Genomic DNA, 21188 nt, shown 5'->3' with positions numbered 1-21188 from the left:
CTGCTCCCATATGGCACATCTGCCAGATCCTGTACCATCAACACTTCAAAGATGATACCCTTCCGTGTTGGACTCTAGATGTTTGGCTCTCCTCCTCCGTGGCTGTGGGCCGTCGCAACCCAAGTGCAGCGTGACAATCTAATTAACAGATACAAGTTTCCTCCCCACCTCACAGTAACTGGGTCAAGCACTGTTAGTGGCTCTATTGTGTGGGAGGCCTTTAGTCTCTCTGATGGACAGTAAAGTAATTACTTGATCTAGTAATGGAGACCAAGTCCTTAAATCTGATTCTGAGCTAAGCCAGGGAAATGTGACTCATTTTTAAGAGTCATAAGGAGTGGAGGTATTATGTCAGGGACTGTGGATCTACACTCAGGATGCATTTTTTATTTCTAGACTGATTTCTCACTAGACCATGTAGGCTTAAGTAGTGTGAAAGTGTACGGTAGTACAGATTTCTCCTACAATGTGTCCTACAGTTAAGCATTACAGATTTTCAGTATGCACTAGAGAGAATACCCACTCACATTATAGGAGCTACCTCCGGTCAGCACAAGTTCTTGAGGAATCCCCTCTATGACACCAATTCCTGGAGAAGCCCTTCTGTGGCAGACTACCTCCGCGCAGATACTGGGCTATGCAATATGAAAGTCTCACATGTGCAGCCCGTACACCTGCACACACACACAAACGTGCTCATGTGTTCACATGTAACTAGGCCAGAGCCTTTTAACTTGGCTTTGCAGCAGCAGACACTGGTGGTTAGCATTCTCAGTTCATTTACCATGAATATACAGTGAAATAGACCCTGTCAGGAAGCTCACTCACGGTAAAAGTTAAGTCTTGGATTGCAAGAGTTTACGTTTTTGACATTGTAAATGACAATGCCTTTTATTGATGTGTTTTGAAATTCAACACACATATAAAAGGCCTGGTCATTTATAATGCCAATAGCTCAAACTCTCGCAAATGGCGTATTCAGGTTAAAGCGAGCTGCGTGTAAAGAAAGGGATGCCGCCATAATAAAAGTGAAAGCAAAGTATGAGGCACATTCACCCGAAAAAAAGACATGAAATTGACCCCTATGCTGCTGATTGAACTGTAAAATACATCAGGGTTCAGTGGGACCCTAGGGCCTCTGGGACCTTAAGGCCTCTTGGTGCCGGTTGAACGCCATCTGCTGCACCAATGGAAGATGGAGAACCAGAATTTAGGAGGAAGGTTATGCGCCTGTTTTGGACGTTTTGCATTTCATACGACTGCAGGAGACTGGATGTGTGAAGTTAAATACTTCTTTTTCAAACCTCATAATCCCTGCAAATACCAGGCTTACTACCCATAGATGCTAAAGTTAGCTACACCTGTGTTATCACAAACAAATCAGGACTTTCGAACCTCTTTAAACTTCTTTCAAGAAACAAAAATCACAAATAATTATCAAGTTAGAAAAGTCATGAGGAAAATGATAAAACTCTGGCTATTATCCCCTACATGGACGATATCTTCATAAAAGTGAAAGTCCCTGTCCTTGACCCATCTTTTCATAGCTGAAAGAAATACGTTAGCCTTGCTGACAATAACACCCAAAAACTAAACACAATATTAATTTCAGAACCTCCTTAAAAGCATGGGGATTGTCAGTAAACTGGAATAGGAATGCCATAGTGTTACTCACAAAAACCAGACAACCAGTTATATACAAGTGATGAATTTAATTTATCGTCCCACATTTGATACAATTTTTGTCCCCGGTTTGAGTTCGAGAAAGAAGTTTAATATTTTGTATTAAGACTGAACGCTTCTGTTATTTCCATGTATCCCATTAAAGATTTAGCTCTTTTTGATTATAGCTATTTTGGTCTTTGCCCTTCTAATGTAAAGGAAACACAGAGGGGGAGATTTACTAAAATTTTGCACCATATTGACATCACACAAAAGTAATGCACAGCTGCACAAAATATTTTCTTCTGAATTTACTTTCCAGCGCTAAACTTGTTTAGCGCTGGAAATAATGGAAAAGTAATGCGAAGCAGCACGCAGCGCTGCTTTGCATTAATTTCCAATAATTTGCGCCATGGGGCGTTCCAAGTTTGGTGCATGGGCATTCCCATGCAACCACCCAAGGTTTCTCACCCTAAACCCAATTTACTAAATAATGCAGATTGGGTTTAGCGCGACAAAACTGTGACCTTTTCAAGTAGGCCCAAGGAAGGAGAAATGCATTAATTTCTCCTTTCTTTTCCGACTTCCTTGTGAACTGCACTTTACAGCACACATACAAAGAAGGGAAAATGGTTAACGTAAGTCTGTGCGTAGTATTTTGTAGTGAAAGGGTTCCTTCCAATTACAGAATGATGATAGACTCACTAAGACATCCTTGCACAATGGCACAATGGTGTCTCTGTGGTGCACAGCAGCTAATTTCAGCGCCGGCGCTAGTGAGAGGGGAGGAGAGGGCCTTCTTATAGTAAATAGGATGCTCTCCTCCTTTTCACGTAGCGCAGCATTTGCGGTTGCCGCAGTGTGCTATGTGAAAAAATTGTAAATCTGCCCCAAGGTAGCTTGAAACTTACAAATTTCTTTTGTCAATTTATTAACAATCCTGCAGCGAAAACTACTGATATCACTTGCGTATTAGAGAAGGAGAACATGAAGAAAGATTTCAACTGGGATATCAAGCGGAAAAGCCAAAATATGTGTCTTCAAAGGAAGTTCGAGGAGACTGGGGAAAGGAGATGCTCCTGTTAAGAACTCACTGAGGGCATCTCTTTTAATTGAGGTGATTAAGGAGCTCTAAGGAGCTTTAAGTAACCACACCGAAAAGGTGAGACTTGCGTGCCCTCCATTGAGGTCATTCAGTTGGACTGTAATGAAAATAGAATTCCTGGGAAGACATGGCTTGGCAGTTCGGGCTGGACTGTTCCCATGAGGCACAGGGTCAAGACTGGTTTGCATATAGCTGGGTCTGAACTGGGGTGGCGAAGTGAGCTAAGGAACGATGATGAAATCAACACAGATCTGTGACTGGGGGTGAGTGTCTGAAAAGCACCAGCCATCATCTCCTTGTGTTTGCTTTGTAATACGTTTATGGACACACATTGCTGTAAATGTGAGTTTATGGTCAGTACAAGAAAAGAGCTGCTCAGTAGTAAACAATACAGCAGATTATGAAGGCACCAAAAAGAAAGATTGGGAAATGCTGGTGGCTGCTAGCTCCTACACAACAGCCATGAGAAAGGTTATTTCGCCATACTGGGTCCTAACATTCGGATGATGCTTGGATGGATGTCTGAGACTGCTTCTGAGCCTAGGCAGTTTGGTCTTCACAGACCTACTCTATAACCTATAAAAATAAACTGTTATCTCTAAAGCGCAAACTAATCACCCATAAGGATCTCAAGGTGCAGAGGGCCGTCGGGGAGATTAAGTGAGCTATTGCCCAGTCACGTGATGCTGAGCTGATCTACCTCTGGCGCTGGGTACTCCGTCATGAGCCCCGCACTCCGGAGTCAGCTGTCCTGACGGCTGCGCCACACCTCTCCACTCTTTGCCAGATGTAAGGCTGTCCCCTTCCAATAGCTATGGTGCCACTGACACAGAAAACAATTGGCAGTTCATGCCTTAGTAAGTAGCCCAAAGGAAGAAAACATTGGTGAGGCAAAAGAGTCTGGTGAGGTGGACCCGGAGTGGTTGGGTGACTTGATGACAGTGAGGATCGACGAGGTTCTAATGTGGGATTGAAGTTGAAGCCAGACACCCAAGTTTTCCAGAAAGGACCAGCAGGTAGGTGAAGGAGAAGATGCTGGGATGCCAGGAGGAAGGCTGGAGAAGAACAAAGCCCAATACTGGAGAAACCACCAAGATTGAGCAAGGAACAGGGACCTTGACAAATCGACTACTCGAGGTATGGTGATGAAAAGAGTAGTAAGGTTCCTCCTTAATATAGGCCAGAGACATGAAGTTGTCCTAGAACATGTGGTTCCTCCACAAAAGGCTTAAGAAAGGCCTATAGGATAAAATGGAGTCAGCCATCTTGAATTGGGGACCTACCTAGCCTTCCCAGAATACCTTACCGTTGGATTCTGGAAAGGAGAAGACCAGGAATGGGGCTATGGCAAGGGTTGCTTGCCCCATGTTTAAGGGTGCTGGAGCACAGACCTGAATAGCGTACCAGCCACTACAAGGTGAGTTTATTTGGGGGACATGGCAGCCCACTGGAAAAGACAGTAGAGCATCCCGCCTGCCTGGGGTCAAATCCATAGCGGATGGTGGGCGGGGTGGCAGCGATCGCAGCAGTGCGTGCAACAGATCCCAGTCACAGAGGCAAATTTGGTTGTAAATGTACTTTTGTGATAAAATGCACAATTTTATATTTTTTATGCCTCTCAGAATTCCCAAAAGTATTCCTGGTAGGCACATATGCATTCCTGAGTGCAGATGCTTCTGCCAAGGTGTTGAAAAATCTGCACTTGTAATTCTCACTCAAGGGGTGGGAAGTGTCCTGCGAGTATTCCCATGGTCTCTTTTTTTCTCAGTTCTCCACAGAGGAAGAGTCCTTGGGGAAACGCCCCCTGTGCATACGCAACAGTGGGGATTTTTTTTTTCAAGAGGAGAACGCCCTTCTCCATACTACCACCAAATGTCGGGGTGGTCATTCTTTCTGGCTATCCACCTGGGAGGGGGAGTTAATCCAGACTTTTGCTGGAGTAATCTTCAACCATTTCCATGATGGAAAGGGGATGAACAGGAGTTTGAGATTGCCCAATAACACACACGTTTACACCAGACCACTGAATACACGTTTCCCATGCCTTGAGTAGGATTTACAAATGCAGCACTTGTAGGTGAGAAATCAATACACAAACGGAAATGCCTGCCAGGAATCCTTGTATGAATTCCTCGCAGGTAATTTTCTTTATTAAATCAGGTGTGAACTTATATTTAAAACAGAATTTACATATTTAAATATGGTTCTACATTTCTAACCATAGTACTTCATGGTAAATCATTGAAGAGAGGAGATAAAGGGTTGCCGGAATGCTTATGTTAATAATTTAGGTGAGCACTCTTATATGTTCATGATGTTTAGGTGGGCAATGTGGCAGATGTTTTTGCAATGAAATCAACTCAATTGGGCAAATAACACAAGGAAACCGATTTGAGGTACATATTCATATCTCAATGTCACATATGTATAAGAAATGTCTTACCACACCCTATAATTAATCATTTGCTGTTGGTTTACTTTCACAGACCTATTCTGTTAAAACATATGTGACCTACCTTGGCCGGTCTCAGTGCCGATTATTGGGATTCTACTGTCTGCCCCGATATCTCCCTCACCTCTTCTATTCTTCATCTCATCACCTACACCATCCTTTGTATTGGTATCCCTGAGGTGGGAAATATTAAACTTTAATTATCATCAACTAATATGATCAGCAGTGATCAGGAAGATCACAAATTAAAATACAATTACTAGAATACAATAGCTGCTGCAGGTAATTCTAGTGGTCAAGAACTAGATCTTCAGACATGTGTATCTTCAACTCTGTATTCCTTCTCTATAGCATGGAATACAAGAAGATGTGTGATTATGCATGATTTTAATATTTTTCTGTTCACGTTGGACCAGGTCAGTACAATATTAATGGGTGTATAGCCATAATATACAAGTTTAAATATATCGACCTGCACTTTTATCAACTCTACATCACCGACTAACAACAAATGATCAAGGTAAGTGGATGCAGAGTGAAGAATAGTAAGTCTGCACTTCCTAAATCATGCTTACCTTCACAATATGGTAATTTTCGATATAGTGCAGGTAATATATGTTTAAGTTGATATTCTTGACCTCGGTATTGTGACATGCAACCAGTGGTAGATGGGTATAACTCCAGAAAGAGAAAAATATTATACAGAAGGTCTTACAGATAAATACATGAGTACAAATTAGTAAGAAGTTTACAAAATCCATTTTTTTAACACACAGGGCTAAGATATCCAGTGATCTGCAAATGACGAGCAACCATACCATAAAGGATTGCCCAGACTTTCAGCCTTCCATTCTTCTCTAGTCGCTAAACCGAGTAGTTGGTTTTATTGGGTAATAGGAATTGCTATTATTAAAAGAACTAAGGGGCATATTATCAAGGCAGGCGAAATGACATTATCGCCACTTTTGCGGCCGTTTTCGGCCGCAAAGCGGCGATAATTCCATCACCCTATCATAACTGATGTTAGCGACAGCTTTTAGGTGATAGCGAGCGGTTTGGGGCCCGCTTTGCATGTCAGCGATATTTATCGCTAATGAAATGCAAAGTGGGCGTACCCAACCAGTTAGTGACTGAAAGCAGTCGCTAACGTCGCTATCGCCTATTAGCAAGGCAGGCATAGCGATAAAAAAATTTGCGCTAAGCGTGAATATCGCTGAAATCTAACGCTTGCTCAGACCAGTTCTTAGCCTGTATATACAATGGGAGGTGGATATTCAGGTTATGACCAAATTGTAGATGATGCATGAATATCGCGGGTTTTCCAGTGATATTCACGCATTTCGCCGCTATCGCCGGTTATTTTATCGCAATGGAGATAAACGTTGCTAATAGCATGTTATCTCTGTGATCAAATCCGGCGATGCTTGGCGATAAAAAAAAAATGTCGCTAAGCGTCTTTAGCGATAAATATCGCTAGTTGTTGATAATATGCCCCTAAGAAACAATTGAAGTCTGGGGTGACGTTCTATGTAAAAACTATTTATCATTGCTTTTATTAATTTGAACATACCTTCTTCAAACATACACACTTTATATAATATTTTGTGTATGTCTGACAAGTACATGCATTCTGCTTTTAAAATCAAGATGCACTATAGGCATGTTTACAGGAAGTCCTGAATTTCAGAATTAGGATTTGCATGGAGAAATCCATTTGCTCAGTGAATATTTTCAAATCACTAAACTGGTAAAAATGAGATTCTAGAATAACAACCATAGTTATACAGGGAGGAGGGTGGGAGCATCTAAATCTACAGCACTACATGGCACAAATAGATGCTTACAGGGTAAGTGGCATTTTCAGTTCGAGGCATGTGTGGCTGTAGATAGATACACATGCTATGAATAGACTGTAAAGCAGTCCTCCTCAAAAGCTGAGGCTGGCCTGTGGCAGTTGCAGTGACTGGAAAAGTGAACAAAATCTGCTTCACCAACATTAGCTTGTTGACAGGCTAGAACATCCACACAGTAGTGTTTTGTGAAGGTGAGTGGTGTAGACCAGGTAGGTGCTTTGCATATATCAGCTACTGGGATATTCCCCGGGAAGGCTAAGAAGCTCCTTTCTTTGAAGTAGTGTGCCCTCTAGGAAGAGAGGGTATAATTATTTTGGCTTTAGCATTACATGTCTGAATAAATTTAACCATCTACCTGGCAATTCCTGACTTGGTTATAGCCTTCCCTTTATGGGGTCCAGAGAAAACACCAAAACGTTGTTGTGTCATTCTAAAAGTCTTTGTCCTATCAATGTAGTACATGAGGGCTTGTTTAACATCCAAAGTATGGAGAGCCCGTTCCACAACTGAATCAGGCTGTGGGGAAAAACAAGGAGGTCAATTGACTTACCAAGATGGAACTGAGACACTACTTAAGGGAGGAATTTGGGGTTGGTGCAAAGGACAAACTTGTCCCTATTCTATGGAAGAAGGGTTCTTCCAGGATTAATGCTTGAAGCTCACAGACATGCTAGAGGTCATAGCATCTCAAAATGCCATCCTTCAACAGAGGTACTAAAGGAGGCAAGTGTGAAGGAGCTCAAATGGTGACCCTACAAGTGATGTGAGTACAAGGGTGGGATTCCAGGATGGGGCTGGCCGAACCCAGGGAGGAATCACTCTTTTAAGGCCTTTCATGAAGACTTTTTAGGCTGGTATCCTGAAGAGAGAGATATGTTGTCTATTTTGAAGATAGGCAGCTACTGCAGCTGGATGTAACTGTATGAATGTAAAGGCTAATCTAAAAAGTTGTAAGTAAAGCAAGGAACAAATGTTTAGTACAATAGTTTTAAATGGGTCAGTTTGTTTTGAGTGACTGTAGCGGACAAATGTCTTCCATTTAGCCACGTAGCAGACCTGAGAGTGGTAGGTCTGTGGGCTTCCCTGAGTATGCTCATGCACTCTGGTGGAAGCTTAAGGTGCCCAAATACTATGACCTTAGGAGCCAGATCGCAAGGTTGATGGACATGGGATATGGGTTCCTGATTTCTCCATGGTTCTGCGTGAGAGAGTCCGGCCTGATGGGGAGCCTCTAATGCGGAGCCAGAGAGAGTTCGAGCAGGGTTGTGAACCATGGTCGGTGAGCTCATGTGGGAGCTACCAGGATAGGCGTAAGGGATATCTGCCGAAGACTCTGACTCACAAAGTGGAAGAATAGGGAGAGCAGGAAAACCACAGTTCAACCACAGTGCATTGCCGCTGGACTGTGGGTGTTTTAACATGGAGGTGAAGTTTGGGCTTTTGCCGTTTTCTGCTGTTGTGAGGGAACCTCCAACTATGAAAATAACATAGGAGGACTTGCGGGTGGAGTTTCGACTTGTGAACTTTTTGTCGCATCTGGTAAAGGAGGTTGGCAAAGTTGTTGTCCATAACCGGAAGGTACTCAGCTAACAAATACACTTTGTGGCATGGAGCCCAACGCGAAAATGTGTGGAATATTTGAGACAGCTGAGGAGAGCGTGTCCCCCCTTGTTTTTGAAGGTAGTACATGGCTGTCATATAGTCCGTCTGGACAAGGATAACATTGCCTATTAAGTGAGGTAGGAAGGACTTCAATGCTAGGTGAAGGGCTAAAAGCTCCAGGTAGCTGATGTGAAGACCCTTGTATTTGGTCTCCCACTGGCCCTGTACAGTCATATTCTGTAAGTGTGCAGTCCACCCCGTGAGGGAGGCATCTGTTCTAACAACTGTCTGCGTAACAGGGTCAAAGAAAGGCAACCCTCGCAACAGCTTGTAGGTGTTCCATCACTCTAGAGTGATGAGTGCCGCGGTCGATTAACACTAGATCGTTACAAAGACCTTCTACCTGAGACCACTGTTGCGCCAAACATTTCTGCAATGGACGCATGTGAAGCCTCGCATAAGGTACTATAGCAATGTATGAGGATGTCATTCCCTAAAAGGGCAAGAGTGTCCTGACTGGAGGTTGTTGACCTGGTTGGAATAAGAGAATCAGTGCCTGGAAGGACTGAATTCTGGCAGATATTTGGATAGGCTAAACCTATACTGTGTTGAGAATAGCCCCTAGATAAGGATAAATCTGTAGGGGTTGGAGGTAGGATTAGGTGGCGTTGATGGTAAACCGCAAGTAATGAAGCAGATCCATTGTGACCTGTATGTGTTTGAGGCATTGCTGATGGTGGCAGCTTTGATAAGCCAATTGTCCAGATATGGAAAAATACGGACACCATGCCTGCTGAGGTGTGCAGCAGCCATTGCAAGGCACTTGATGGACACCTGAGGTGCAGTGTTGACCCCAAAGGGGAGCACTTCGAATTGGTAGTGCCTTCCACCGACCACAAATCTGAGATATTGGTGATGAGCTGGTTGTATTGGGATGTGGAAATAGGCATCTTTTGGGTCATGTGCAGCCATAAAGTCATCTTGCTGTAGAAGTTGGATGACATCCTAAAGGGTTACCATGTGAAAATGCTCTGATAGGATGTATTTGTTTAGAAGCCTGAGGACCAGATTGGGCCTGGGGGATCCGTCTTTTTAAGGTATTAGGTAGTATAGTGAGTATACCCCTGCAATTTGTTGGTGGCTGGGAATGGGTTCCATAGCTCCCTTGAGGAGGAGGGCTCTGACCTCCTCTGAGTAGCTTATGATGTTCCAGTGATAGTCTGTGTTTGTGAAGTGGAATCGTGGGAGGCGTGGAAGTGAGCTCCAGACAATTGCAATGTTGGATAATATCCAACAACCACTGGTCTGATGTGATAGTTTGCCATGTGGTAACAAAACTTTGTAGATTTGGCAAAGAAACCAGAGCACACTATATATCTTTTTCTTTTTGTTGTTCTTTTTTGTCAAAGTATCTTCTTCATCCAATTTCCATTCATTCAGGATAGATCACACCAAATGAATATTTTAAAGGGATTTTATTTGTGAACAGTGTCTACTTCTCAGAAATCACTGTATCCAATCACTTAAGCCTACACGTGTTTCATCACAGCATGTGGCTGTGACTCATCAGGGCTAAACAAAAAATAAAGAAATAGAAAAAATAAAATATACAATGATATTTCTCAATACACGTTCAAGCGTGCAACGAGAGGGACACCAGTGAGTGGAAACCAACACAGAAGGGAGGGAAAAGGAAAAATAAAATAAAAGTGACTTTGTACACATATGATTGAAGCGAAAATTTGGACCATTTGTTGATCATTCATTAATGTGTGATAGGGTCAAGTGTCGTGACATTCGGCGTTTTGAGGCTATTGTCTCTATATATATCTGTGATGTGAGGTGAGTTAATCCGATTTCCTAGTTATTTATATAATATTTCATTATTGCTCGAGACCGTCATTGAAAAAATGCGTTACTTAGAAATACATTAGTGAAACTCCAAGTTGACGTGAACCACTGTTACATGATTAATGCATTGATTAAAATAATTACATTTTCAAATATCGCTGATGTTTAAGAGTTTTGATTCCTTATAACCCACCTCCTATTTCTGACACTCTATTCCAAGTTATAATTCCATAATCTCTCTATGTATATTTTAAATTCTGTAAGCGGTGCTTAATTATCCTTCAAAACATTTTATTCATAACTCACAACATTTCAATACTGTCTCATCTAGTCGTTTATTGCCAAGTGGGTTTTAAGGGGTATTAGATTTAATTTCTATCATTCTAGAAAACATATACTTATTATGTCATCCCATTTACGTATTGTTTATTCAAGTCGATCTATGTACAAATAGCGGTAACGCCCTTGTCACTGTTTTCTTAGCGCAATGGATGTTAACTCATCCATTTCCAACTCATTTAATGCTAGTTCGAGTGACATTTAATCTAAATGCAACTGTGAACGGAAAGTATTTAATTGGCTTAATTACCTGATCAAATGATCAAAAGTCGTGGTCTGTGGGGAAAATAAATAAAAAGCGGGTTTGTTGTTATGTTTTCTAAACATAAGAACGGGGGAGTGGATTTTACAAAAACGCAAAGAGGAAGTGAATTTAAGTGAAGTTAGGGGAAACAACAGTTAGCAGATACACATTAATTTTAGTGGAACTCGCCGGGGAGCCGGTGATAATTCCAACCCGGTCCTTGTCGGGTAATTAGTATGGTTGATTCAGTTTATCGTGAGGAAACTGTTTGTTGGTTCGCAAAATTCTTAAGCAATTTCAGGCTGAAAAAGTAAAACAACCAAAGGGACGAAATGAGGGTTTGATAAAAATGCGATTACCATTGTAGGTCAATATAACGCACGAGGGCTGTCAGCGTGGTGTTTATGAGAGCTCTTACCTGTATGCAGCCACGGTCCAGCTTGTAAAGCTTCTGTCTCCGAGTGCGGGAACAGTGGAAGTGGTTGCCCCACCCCTTTTAAGACGCGTGAACTGTGAAAGACTAGACTGCTAATCAGTTAAAAGAACGTCACAAAATAGAAGAGTTACTACTGTTGTGTATCCGACCGAAGTCGTGTTCCCGCAGAATATTACTGGATATTTAGTGAGACCAGATTTGAAAGAATAGGAACTTGAATTTGAGAAATTCAATTTTGAATGGGATTAATAAAAGTGGAAATTATTCATGCAATGATTTTAAGTTGTGGTATTCCGACTAGTTCACAGTTGCATGTGACTTAAGGTGAATGGAAGATATTCCAAAGGGAAACGACAGACCAATTGGTTGGTCAGCTGTAAATATTTGAGTATCTACATAATTTAAACAATTATGTTTCCGATAATCAAAAACAAGCATCTGTTAAGAAACAGACTCCCTTTCAAAAAAACGGGAGGAGAAAGATCAAATGGCAACTCAATCTATGATTTCCTTAGTTATATTGGTGTACTGATGTAGGTCAGATTGTTAATACTAACATGAACATATTCCTTGTTAGTGCATACATTCTCATTTCTTCTAGTGATTATACATCTCTACAGTTATTTTTACTTTAACAATCCTCATTATAAGTGGTTCAATTGAATTGTTTTTACAGAATTTCTTAGATGAAAATGTATCAGCTGGGGATCTACCAGATGGTTCGTTTTAAAGATGCATAAAATCCATTTGTCCAAAGAAAGACCAGTCTAGGAATCTGACCCCAAGAAGAAATGCAGCTCATCATCGGTATTTTGTCCGGTTCTAGTAGTGTCTAGACGCATAATCCAAAGTGCTTCTTGTCTTCTCAATCGAAGTTCCCTGTTACCCCCTCTTACTGCAGCTTGTACAACATCAATGCCATAGAAGGTGAAGGATTTAATGTTTCCTTGTGAGGGACAAGAGGCCATATGTATGGCCATGGGATATCTTGGGTCCTCGGTGGCGTATGCTCTTGCATGCTCTCTGATCCGCTCTTTAAGGGCCCTGATAGTACTTCCCACATATCTACTTTTACAGACACATTCAATGATATATACTGTGAATTTTGTGTCACAATTAATATTTGTGTTGATTGTGTATGTTTTGGATCTGTGATCAAAAAATGTCTTGGTTCCATGTTTAGCCCATCTGCACATCGAGCACATACCACATTTGTAGAAACCTTTTGATTTCTGGGTTAGCCAATCACAAGTCCTTATGTCTCTTGGAATAGTTGGGCTGAGTCTGTTTTTCAAATTCCTTCCCCTGCGAAAGGTTATTTGGGGATGATTACCTATTGCGGATGTTAGGGTTTTGTCAGCACTAAGGATCCCCCAATGTTTTTGAAAACTTTTTCGTATCACTGGACTTAGTTCATTATAGTCTGTTATCAGCCTCACAGGTTGTTGATTTCTTTCTGCAGTCCGATTTTTTGGTGTTAGGGTGGATTCTCTGCTTTTTCTTTTTATTTTCTTGTTCGCTTGAGAGATAATCTGAGGTTTGTAACCTCTCTTGGAGAACCTGGATTGCATATCTTTTATGCAGGTTTCAAATTCTTGCTCCTCGCTGCAGTTCCTCCTAGCTCGCACAAATTCCCCATAGGGGATACCATTTATTTGATGGACAGGATGACAACTGTTACTGTGCAAAATAGAGTTGCATGCTGTTTCTTTGCGATAGAGTCTGCTGTGTAGAGACCCATCTTTGATGTATATCTCTAGGTCTAAAAAAGAGACACTGGACGTGCTGATGTGCGTAGTGAATCTCATATTCATGTCATTGTCGTTAAGATATGTACAGAATTCCAAAAGTGTTATTTCCGTTCCTGACCATATTAGGAGGCAATCATCTATATAGCGACCCCAGTAGAGTATATAGTCGATCCATTTGCTACCTCTGATGCTCCAAATCATGTCTGTTTCCAGAGCCCCCATGTAGATGTTAGCAAAAGAAGGGGAAAACCTTGAGCCCATGGCTACCCCTCTTGATTGTCTATACCATTTTTTGTTGAAAACAAAGAAATTGTGGTTCAAAATAATATCCATCATTGTAACCAGCATTTTTGTGTGTTCCAAAAGGGTGATCGGTCTTGTATTCAGGGCTCTGGTTACAGCTGCTAGTCCTAAATCCGGGTCAATGGAGGTATACAGGGATACCACGTCTAGGGTTGCCATTATTAATCCAGGTTGCCATGTGATATCTGCCAGGATACTTAGGATGTGCTTTGAATCCTGTATATAGGATGGCAGGTTCTTAACCAAAGGATTTAGAAATTTATCCACGTATTGGGAAAGTCTCTCCGTCGGACCCCCAATCCCGGACACAATGGGTCTCCCTGGTGGGAATACAGCTATATATAGAGACAATAGCCTCAAAACGCCGAATGTCACGACACTTGACCCTATCACACATTAATGAATGATCAACAAATGGTCCAAATTTTCGCTTCAATCATATGTGTACAAAGTCACTTTTATTTTATTTTTCCTTTTCCCTCCCTTCTGTGTTGGTTTCCACTCACTGGTGTCCCTCTCGTTGCACGCTTGAACGTGTATTGAGAAATATCATTGTATATTTTATTTTTTCTATTTCTTTATTTTTTGTTTAGCCCTGATGAGTCACAGCCACATGCTGTGATGAAACACGTGTAGGCTTAAGTGATTGATACAGTGATTTCTGAGAAGTAGACACTGTTCACAAATAAAATCCCTTTAAAATATTCATTTGGTGTGATCTATCCTGAATGAATGGAAATTGGATGAAGAAGATACTTTGACAAAAAAGAACAACAAAAAGAAAAAGATATATAGTGTGCTCTGGTTTCTTTGCCAAATTAACACAAGAAGGGGGTGGTTTATCCACTTCTTTCTACAGAGGTTAAGGTTTTCCTCTGACCAAGAAGCACCTACCTCGGTACCACGAATAAATCAAAACAATACCGTGAATAGTTGAGCGCCCAAATTTCTGAATACTCCAAAAACCTACCCACCGATATAACCAAAACTTTGTAGATGTCCCCCGAAAGGTGTGGTCAATGGGAAGAAGATGCAAGTCAGTGTTTGGCGGCAGGTGTAGCTCCTTTTTGAAAACTACCTTTGCCTCTGGAACTGTTACCCCTATAGGACACTCTAAAATACCCCATAGGAAAAGATTGCTGGCCTTGGGTGTGCTGGTAAGATGTGGAGGGTTCAGAGGCGATGTCTTTGAACCTCCCCGGTAAGGGGTGCGGTGAAAGAAGTTACCGGGAACTCGCGTTTGCAATGCCCCCATTGCTTTTGCTGTTTCCGTATCCTTTTTTATCTTTTCCAAAGCTTGGTCCACTTCTGGCCAAACAGATGGTCCCCATCAAAAGGAATGTTCAGCAAGTTCTATTGAACTTCAGGCTTGAAGACATATATACGTAGATTTGAGTGTCTACGTAGCAGAATGCTACTATTTAACTCTCTAAAAGCAGTGCCTAGGGTGCAGCAAATGGATTTATTGGAAATGAGCTTGCCATCAGAGACTATATCATGGACACATTTTCTAAACTCCTCAGGGAGGTATTGGAGGAGCTCCTCCATCTCATCCCAGTGGGCATGGTCGTATCTTGCAAAACACCCACGGAATTTGCAAAGCGTCAACGGTTGGCTGATTGCACAGCTACCCAAGTTCTTGCTGCGGCTATGTACTTGCTTTCCTTATCTGGTGGTGGGACATCTCTGCTGGCATAGGAGGTACTCGCATACAGGCAGTGGTGAGCATCTAGGAATCAGATGGAAACATATCTCAAAATAGTATATAGGGTCATATAGAGAGGCCTTATATTTTTTATCTGCCTTAGGTGTTATAACCCAGGCCCGGACAAAATACTAAAAGATTTCAGGGGTACGACACAGCATGACCTTGAGCATAGGAAGCTACTGGGTGGAGTGCTGAGTGGAGGAAAGAGTCTTAAACAGGAAATTCTCCTCTGAACACTTCCTGTAAAGTACCACCTAATGAAAGGAGGCTGCTCTACTAATAAGTTCCCGAAAAGATGAAGAATCATCAGGCGGGGCAGGCAGGGTACAGGTCTTGGTCTGAGTCCCCTGGTGAGTCTATATCATAGGAGTCTCATGTGTCCCCCTGTGGGGAGAGCTAAAGGTGTCATCACCCCGGCGTGCCTTCTATGCTGCGATGCACAGGTCAGTTGATGGTGAAGAGGAAGGCGATTGCAGATAATCTATTGCTGTTCCCAAGGGATTCTTTCAGCTCTGGCCCCCGCTGCCTAGAGATCATTCGCCTCTAACGGTGAAGCTTCCAGCCTCCTTATAAACCTGGCTAAATCTGTATTGGTAGAGGTGATGGGTGACGCAGAAGGCTGTTGGTGGTGCCCAACTATTCCACTACGGCGCAACACACTCAAGTACCTGGGATCTATATATCTTACTTGATTTGGAAACTCAATCTCCAGGGCCGGGCTGCCTCCCTTGACCATGACCCCCTCCCCTTGCAACCGCTGAGACTCAATACAATGGGACGCACAGACTTTTTTAAGATGATATGCCTCCCCCGGTATTTATATATCTCAGCAAACTTCCCGTACCTCTGACTTCTAAACTAACCTCCTTTATCAGGTGGCACAGAAGTCACCCTTTATGGTGAACTTGGGGTCTCCAGTAAATTTGCATATTACTTGGCGACGCAATTGGTACCCGCTAATGAATGGTTTTTAAAGGAGGATAGGACGACCCGTCATATGATAGGGTTTCAGGAACTGTTCGGCGGGCTTTATGGAAACATGTGCCTAGGGGGGATGCCCTTGTGATCCCAGGTAGTGATACAATGCTGGAGGGCGTCACTGCGTCTGATTTGCTGGGACCGTAGACTAATCGAGCACACCCCCTGTGGTGTGGCGCATGGCTGCCCCAAATCACCGCCCAAAAGGGATTCCACCACTAGGAATAGATAGGCATCACATATTTGGAAGACATTTACAAAGGGACTGCGCTGATGTCCTTCCATGACATACAGTAACAGTTTGCCCTAGCAAATATGCAGTTTTTTGCTTTCTCCAGTTAAGACACGCCCTGGTGATACATCTCCCCGCGGTACACAACCTCCAGAATATAGGCAGTTGGAAGCCAAGGTATTGATGAGGCAGTTGGGAAAAGGAGCGATAAGTCAAATCTACCGCACATTGCTTATCCATCCTCCTGATAACTTTGTCTTCCTTCATCAGAAGTAGGTTGGATGGGTAAGGAATTTGAACGCCGATGACTGGCGGGAGGCTTGCATGGCCCCTAGAGTGCTGGTGATTTTTGCATGTTTGCGTCTGGTATAAATGAATTATCTCCAGTGACCCATCTATCCCCTTCTCGCATACAACAGATGTTTCCTCAAGCTAGTTTTCTGTGTCCACATTCTAAGAAGCTAGCTGTCGATCGTCTACATGTAGCATGGTACTGCCCATGGGTGAGGCCTTCTGGACTGGGGTGGGAATAGAAATTGCTGAGGTCCTGGGTTGCCCAATAGACTAAGTGGAATTACTGGGGCTTGTGAAGGTACTAAGGTGGCCCCTGCGCTGAACAACTGCTCGTAAGCCTGGCTTGCCTGGTGGCCAAACGTGATGTGGCGTGTCTATAGAGGCAGCCTGTGCCACCTTCGCTGTCAGTCTGGCGAGCGGGAAAGGACTGGTAAGCATAGCCAGAAAAGCCCATATAATAGGCTTGTGGGTGTCCACAAAAGCACAATAAAGTGTGGGGGAAATGGTTGGTTTATCACGGTCTGACTGTGTAAGGGGAATGGCCCCTGCGTGGGCTGAGATTGACATTGCTGCTGGTATGAACAGCCATATTGTATTGTTTTTTTTGCAAATTGTGATATATGGATAAAGCTCACTGTAGCTTAAATCAATAAAAATTGGTTATAAAAAAATGTCATCACCCTCACTCGTATCAGAATGTGGAGTCTCCTGGAAAAGGAGGTGGGGAAGGTGAACCCTGAGGTGGAGGTGATGGTGGTGGAAGGGAAATGGGGATGGTACCTTTATCCTCCTTGTTGTGCAGCTTTGCAGGAACTGGAACGTTCAAGGCCTCCTCCAAGGACGGCTGATGTTTGGAGGATGGAGCAGCAGGGCCCAAAGGCCAGTCAAGGATGCGGCCCATGTGGGAGTGGATAACCACTTGTTTCTGTCTTGAGGCAAGCTGCTCCTGTATTTTATGGAAGATGGGCTAGACAAAGCTGTGTCGGACTTGCTGGTTGGTGCCGAAGTCTTCAACTCTGAGTGTGCCAAAGTTCTGGTCGGTGCTGTGGCAGATAAGGTTGACGTCGAGGGCTGGCTTGGTGCCAGAGTGCTCAGTCTCCAAGGCTTCTTTGGTGTCGAACCAGAGCTGGGCGTGGCATCGAAGAAGACAGTTGGAGCTGACCATGGCCCAAAAAGCAGTGGCGGTCCGAAAGCCTGTCTCTGATGTTCCAGAGAGGCTGCAGGCCTCTTGGTGAAAGCTGCTCGGGATGTATGTGATGTTGAGGGGGAGGGGGTGTCATACTCACGGTTTGCTGAGCAGGTGGGAGGTTCTCAATCTTTAGATCAAAGCCAGAGCTTTTTTTCGGGAGAGGAAGCCACTTCATTCACAGCCGACGGTTGTGGGCGGTATTCTCTCTTGATGGCCCCTTGACCGATAAGGTCCGGTGTGTCATCTACACTCCTATGCGACATCTCAAGTTGATGAGAGTGACAGTTGAAAAGAGTCTTTTTTGGAGTGGAAAGAGCGACCGGGATTGCATGCAGCTTTGTAGTGTTCTGGCGGAAAACACAGATTGCAGACATGGTGGATATCAGTCACAGGATATTTTGTGTGGAAGCGAGGACAATACCGAAAAGGTGTCCATTCCATCACCGTTGAGGCATGGTGGAATGACGTGCCGGAAATTAGAGTATGCCCCGATGAGCGAGGACCTGGTTAATACGAACTACGCTCTAATAGAATATTTGAATGTCGATCCGCAAAATAAAGGGGCACGCAATCAAAGAACAGCACTGACTGAGAGAAGGTACCATGTGAACTGAAAATACCACAACAGGGTCATACAAGACCACCGGGGCAAGCATCCGAACATGACAGTGGAAGGAAAATGCTGCTGAGAACAATCCACCTGGTGTAACGGTAGAGAACAATGCCTGAAATAGTAATAACTGTACACAAGGCTTAAAACTGTGGACCTGCAATAGTCCTAAATGGTAATCTGAGCACCAAAGGTCTATTAATAAGGGTGCAAAGGTCTCCCCATACCACCTTTTGCACAGCCTGATGAGTGTCTGTTAGGCTGAGCAAACATCAGCCTGACAGACACTCTTCATGGTCGGGTCAGGCAGCCAGGCACTGTACATGAGCTAAACGTGCAGGGGACTGGCAGCCTAAACCAACCTTCACTGGGCTGAAGATTTCACCGCCTTGAGAGCATGACCTCATCTGACCTCTAAAGTCCTTTGGGAGCCTCCCCCTCATCACAAAGGGTAACATCACTGATAGTCTCAGAGCTGGATGCTTCAGTTTTACACCCAGAAGTGCCCAGGGCTGAGTGTGTAAGATGATGCCCCGTCACAGAGTGAGGGGGGAGTCACAACTCTAATTGATCTTATCTCACTCTGTGAGAAGGGTGGGATAGTCCAGCTCTCATTGGCAGACCCATGACGAGGTCAGCCAGTGATAGAAGGCAGTAGGATAATCCTTTTTTACCTTCCCTCCTCGAAACATCCAGCTAATTCTGGTGCCACAGCCAACAACGGCCACTGCAACAAATGATTACGAGTGTAGTGTAGTGGAAGCAACCTATAAGGCAAGAGAGGGCTCGAGGGCCTCCCTCCTCAGACAGTGGCAAGAATTCAAGATAGGGATAATCCAAGCATGGACCCAGATGATGAGGATAAAAGGGAATAGTTTATTAAAGGTCCTAAACTTACAGAAATATTACATAATCTGCATGAGAACATCAGTTTGAGGGGGAGTGGCCAGCAGCCAATGGGAACAGACACGAGCTGAGGAGCTCCGTCCGCTGTTCCCCTGGTATTCAAGTATCCTGTGCCCCTGAGAGAAACCGGGTGCTGGGAGAGGGAGGGATTGACACCGCGGAGCCTGGCAGGAGCGTAAAAGCTCCAAAATGAAAGTGAGCCGGACGGGTGCAGGCACAGGCAAGATGGCGGCCGTGCTGTGAGGTGAGCTGAGTGTCTCTTGAGGGCAACCACTGCGGTGAATGCGAGCGGTGGAGAAAGACCTTCGGAACTTCAGGCGGCCCGAGACGCAGCAGTCACAACGGTGGGCTGTGGAGAACACGGCGGAACAAGTAGCATATCCGCCGTGAGGCGGAGTGAACACAGGACAGACAGTGGCAACATGACGTCCACACTGCGGGGGTCCTGAAATGGCGGCCAGGACATGGAGGTGAACTTGGCTGACGCAATACCCCTGATATCAGGAGCAGTATCAGAGCACCAGGATGAGTGGAGTGCCACCGGCTGCTGCAGTGCTGATTGCGGGGTACCTCTGGACGTAGACCGGTAGAGCTGCCCAAACAGCACAAGGACCTTGCCCTGCTGGCTCAACTCAGCAATCAGGAATGGGGAGCGGAAATGTGAGTACCTGCGGATGGCTGTGTGGGGTGGTACCGACTGGAGAGTGCCTGGACTGCCAGTGGAGCATCGCTTACGTGCAACACCTAAAGTCAGAGAAGCCCTCTGGCAACACCAGGGGAGCGGTAGCGTGGGAGGCAGACCCTGCGCCACTCACACCGGCCTTAGGAGGAGGGACGAGCCCCACTGGAACAGCTGACTTCACAACATGTTGAGGTGCTGGTCTTGAGGTGGCCCGAGGTAGACCTTGGAGATCGGAGGACCACTGGCAGCCGGGTTTGGCCCTCGCAGACCGCGGCAGGTCTTTTACTGATACGGTGGTGAGGACGGCATTGCAGAGAGGCCTAATGGACCATTGCGCAGTAAAGGCCTAAACATCAACTGCAGCAGCAACTGGGCCTGGGGTGGTAGAGGCGCCCGACCTGCAATAAGCACCACTAAAGGTTATCATGCTACGCAACTGCGCGACGACGGAAAAGATTGTTGGACATGCTTCCAAAATAGACCCTGCGGAAGGTCTCCACAGTGGACCACACATCCTTCTGGAAGAGAGTGCGGGCCCTTGCACCGCTGCTGATACATTGCGCCATAGCTGCTCAGGTGGTGCAACGTGACTTTGGATGGGGATTGTCCTCAGGGCATACAGGAAGAACATGCATCCCTAGCTGCTTTCGGAAGACATAGCTCACGGTGTTCCGCTGGGTCCCTCACATTGCTAATCCCTCATGAGAAGCGCCGGCCCTGACTGCAGGTTGCGTCCTTTCTGAGCGGAGCGGAATAATCTCTGGAGGGCAGCTGATATACGAGTGCGATCATTGAGCCTACAGCGCTGGACGATTCACAGCACACCATGTCTGACAGGTGGACGCAATTGACTGGAGCAGACTACTGAGTTCCAGACCCATCTGTGCATTGGGGACGAAATCCAGTGCTCACTTGGGACCATGGGGAGAACCCAGAAGAAACGAGGCTTTCATGTCCTTAGTGTTGACGCCACCGGAGCACAGACGGACGA

General features: G+C 44.5%; 1 protein-coding gene across 1 annotated transcript in view; it reads right to left on the bottom strand.

Annotated features, from left to right (window-relative positions):
- The window catches only part of TEX14 (testis expressed 14, intercellular bridge forming factor), a 1917691-nt gene that overhangs the window by 37344 nt on the left and 1859159 nt on the right, over window positions 1–21188 (bottom strand). The window contains exon 29 of the mRNA XM_086954052.1: window positions 5284–5393. Coding sequence (XP_086810178.1) covers window positions 5284–5393 — 110 coding nt within the window. The remainder of the gene's footprint in view (window positions 1–5283; window positions 5394–21188) is intronic.

This window comes from Lissotriton vulgaris, chromosome 2_1, assembly GCF_964263255.1.
Source record: "Lissotriton vulgaris chromosome 2_1, aLisVul1.2, whole genome shotgun sequence".
Classification (NCBI taxonomy): Eukaryota; Metazoa; Chordata; class Amphibia; order Caudata; family Salamandridae; genus Lissotriton; species Lissotriton vulgaris.
This window is presented reverse-complemented; position numbering and strand designations above follow the sequence as displayed.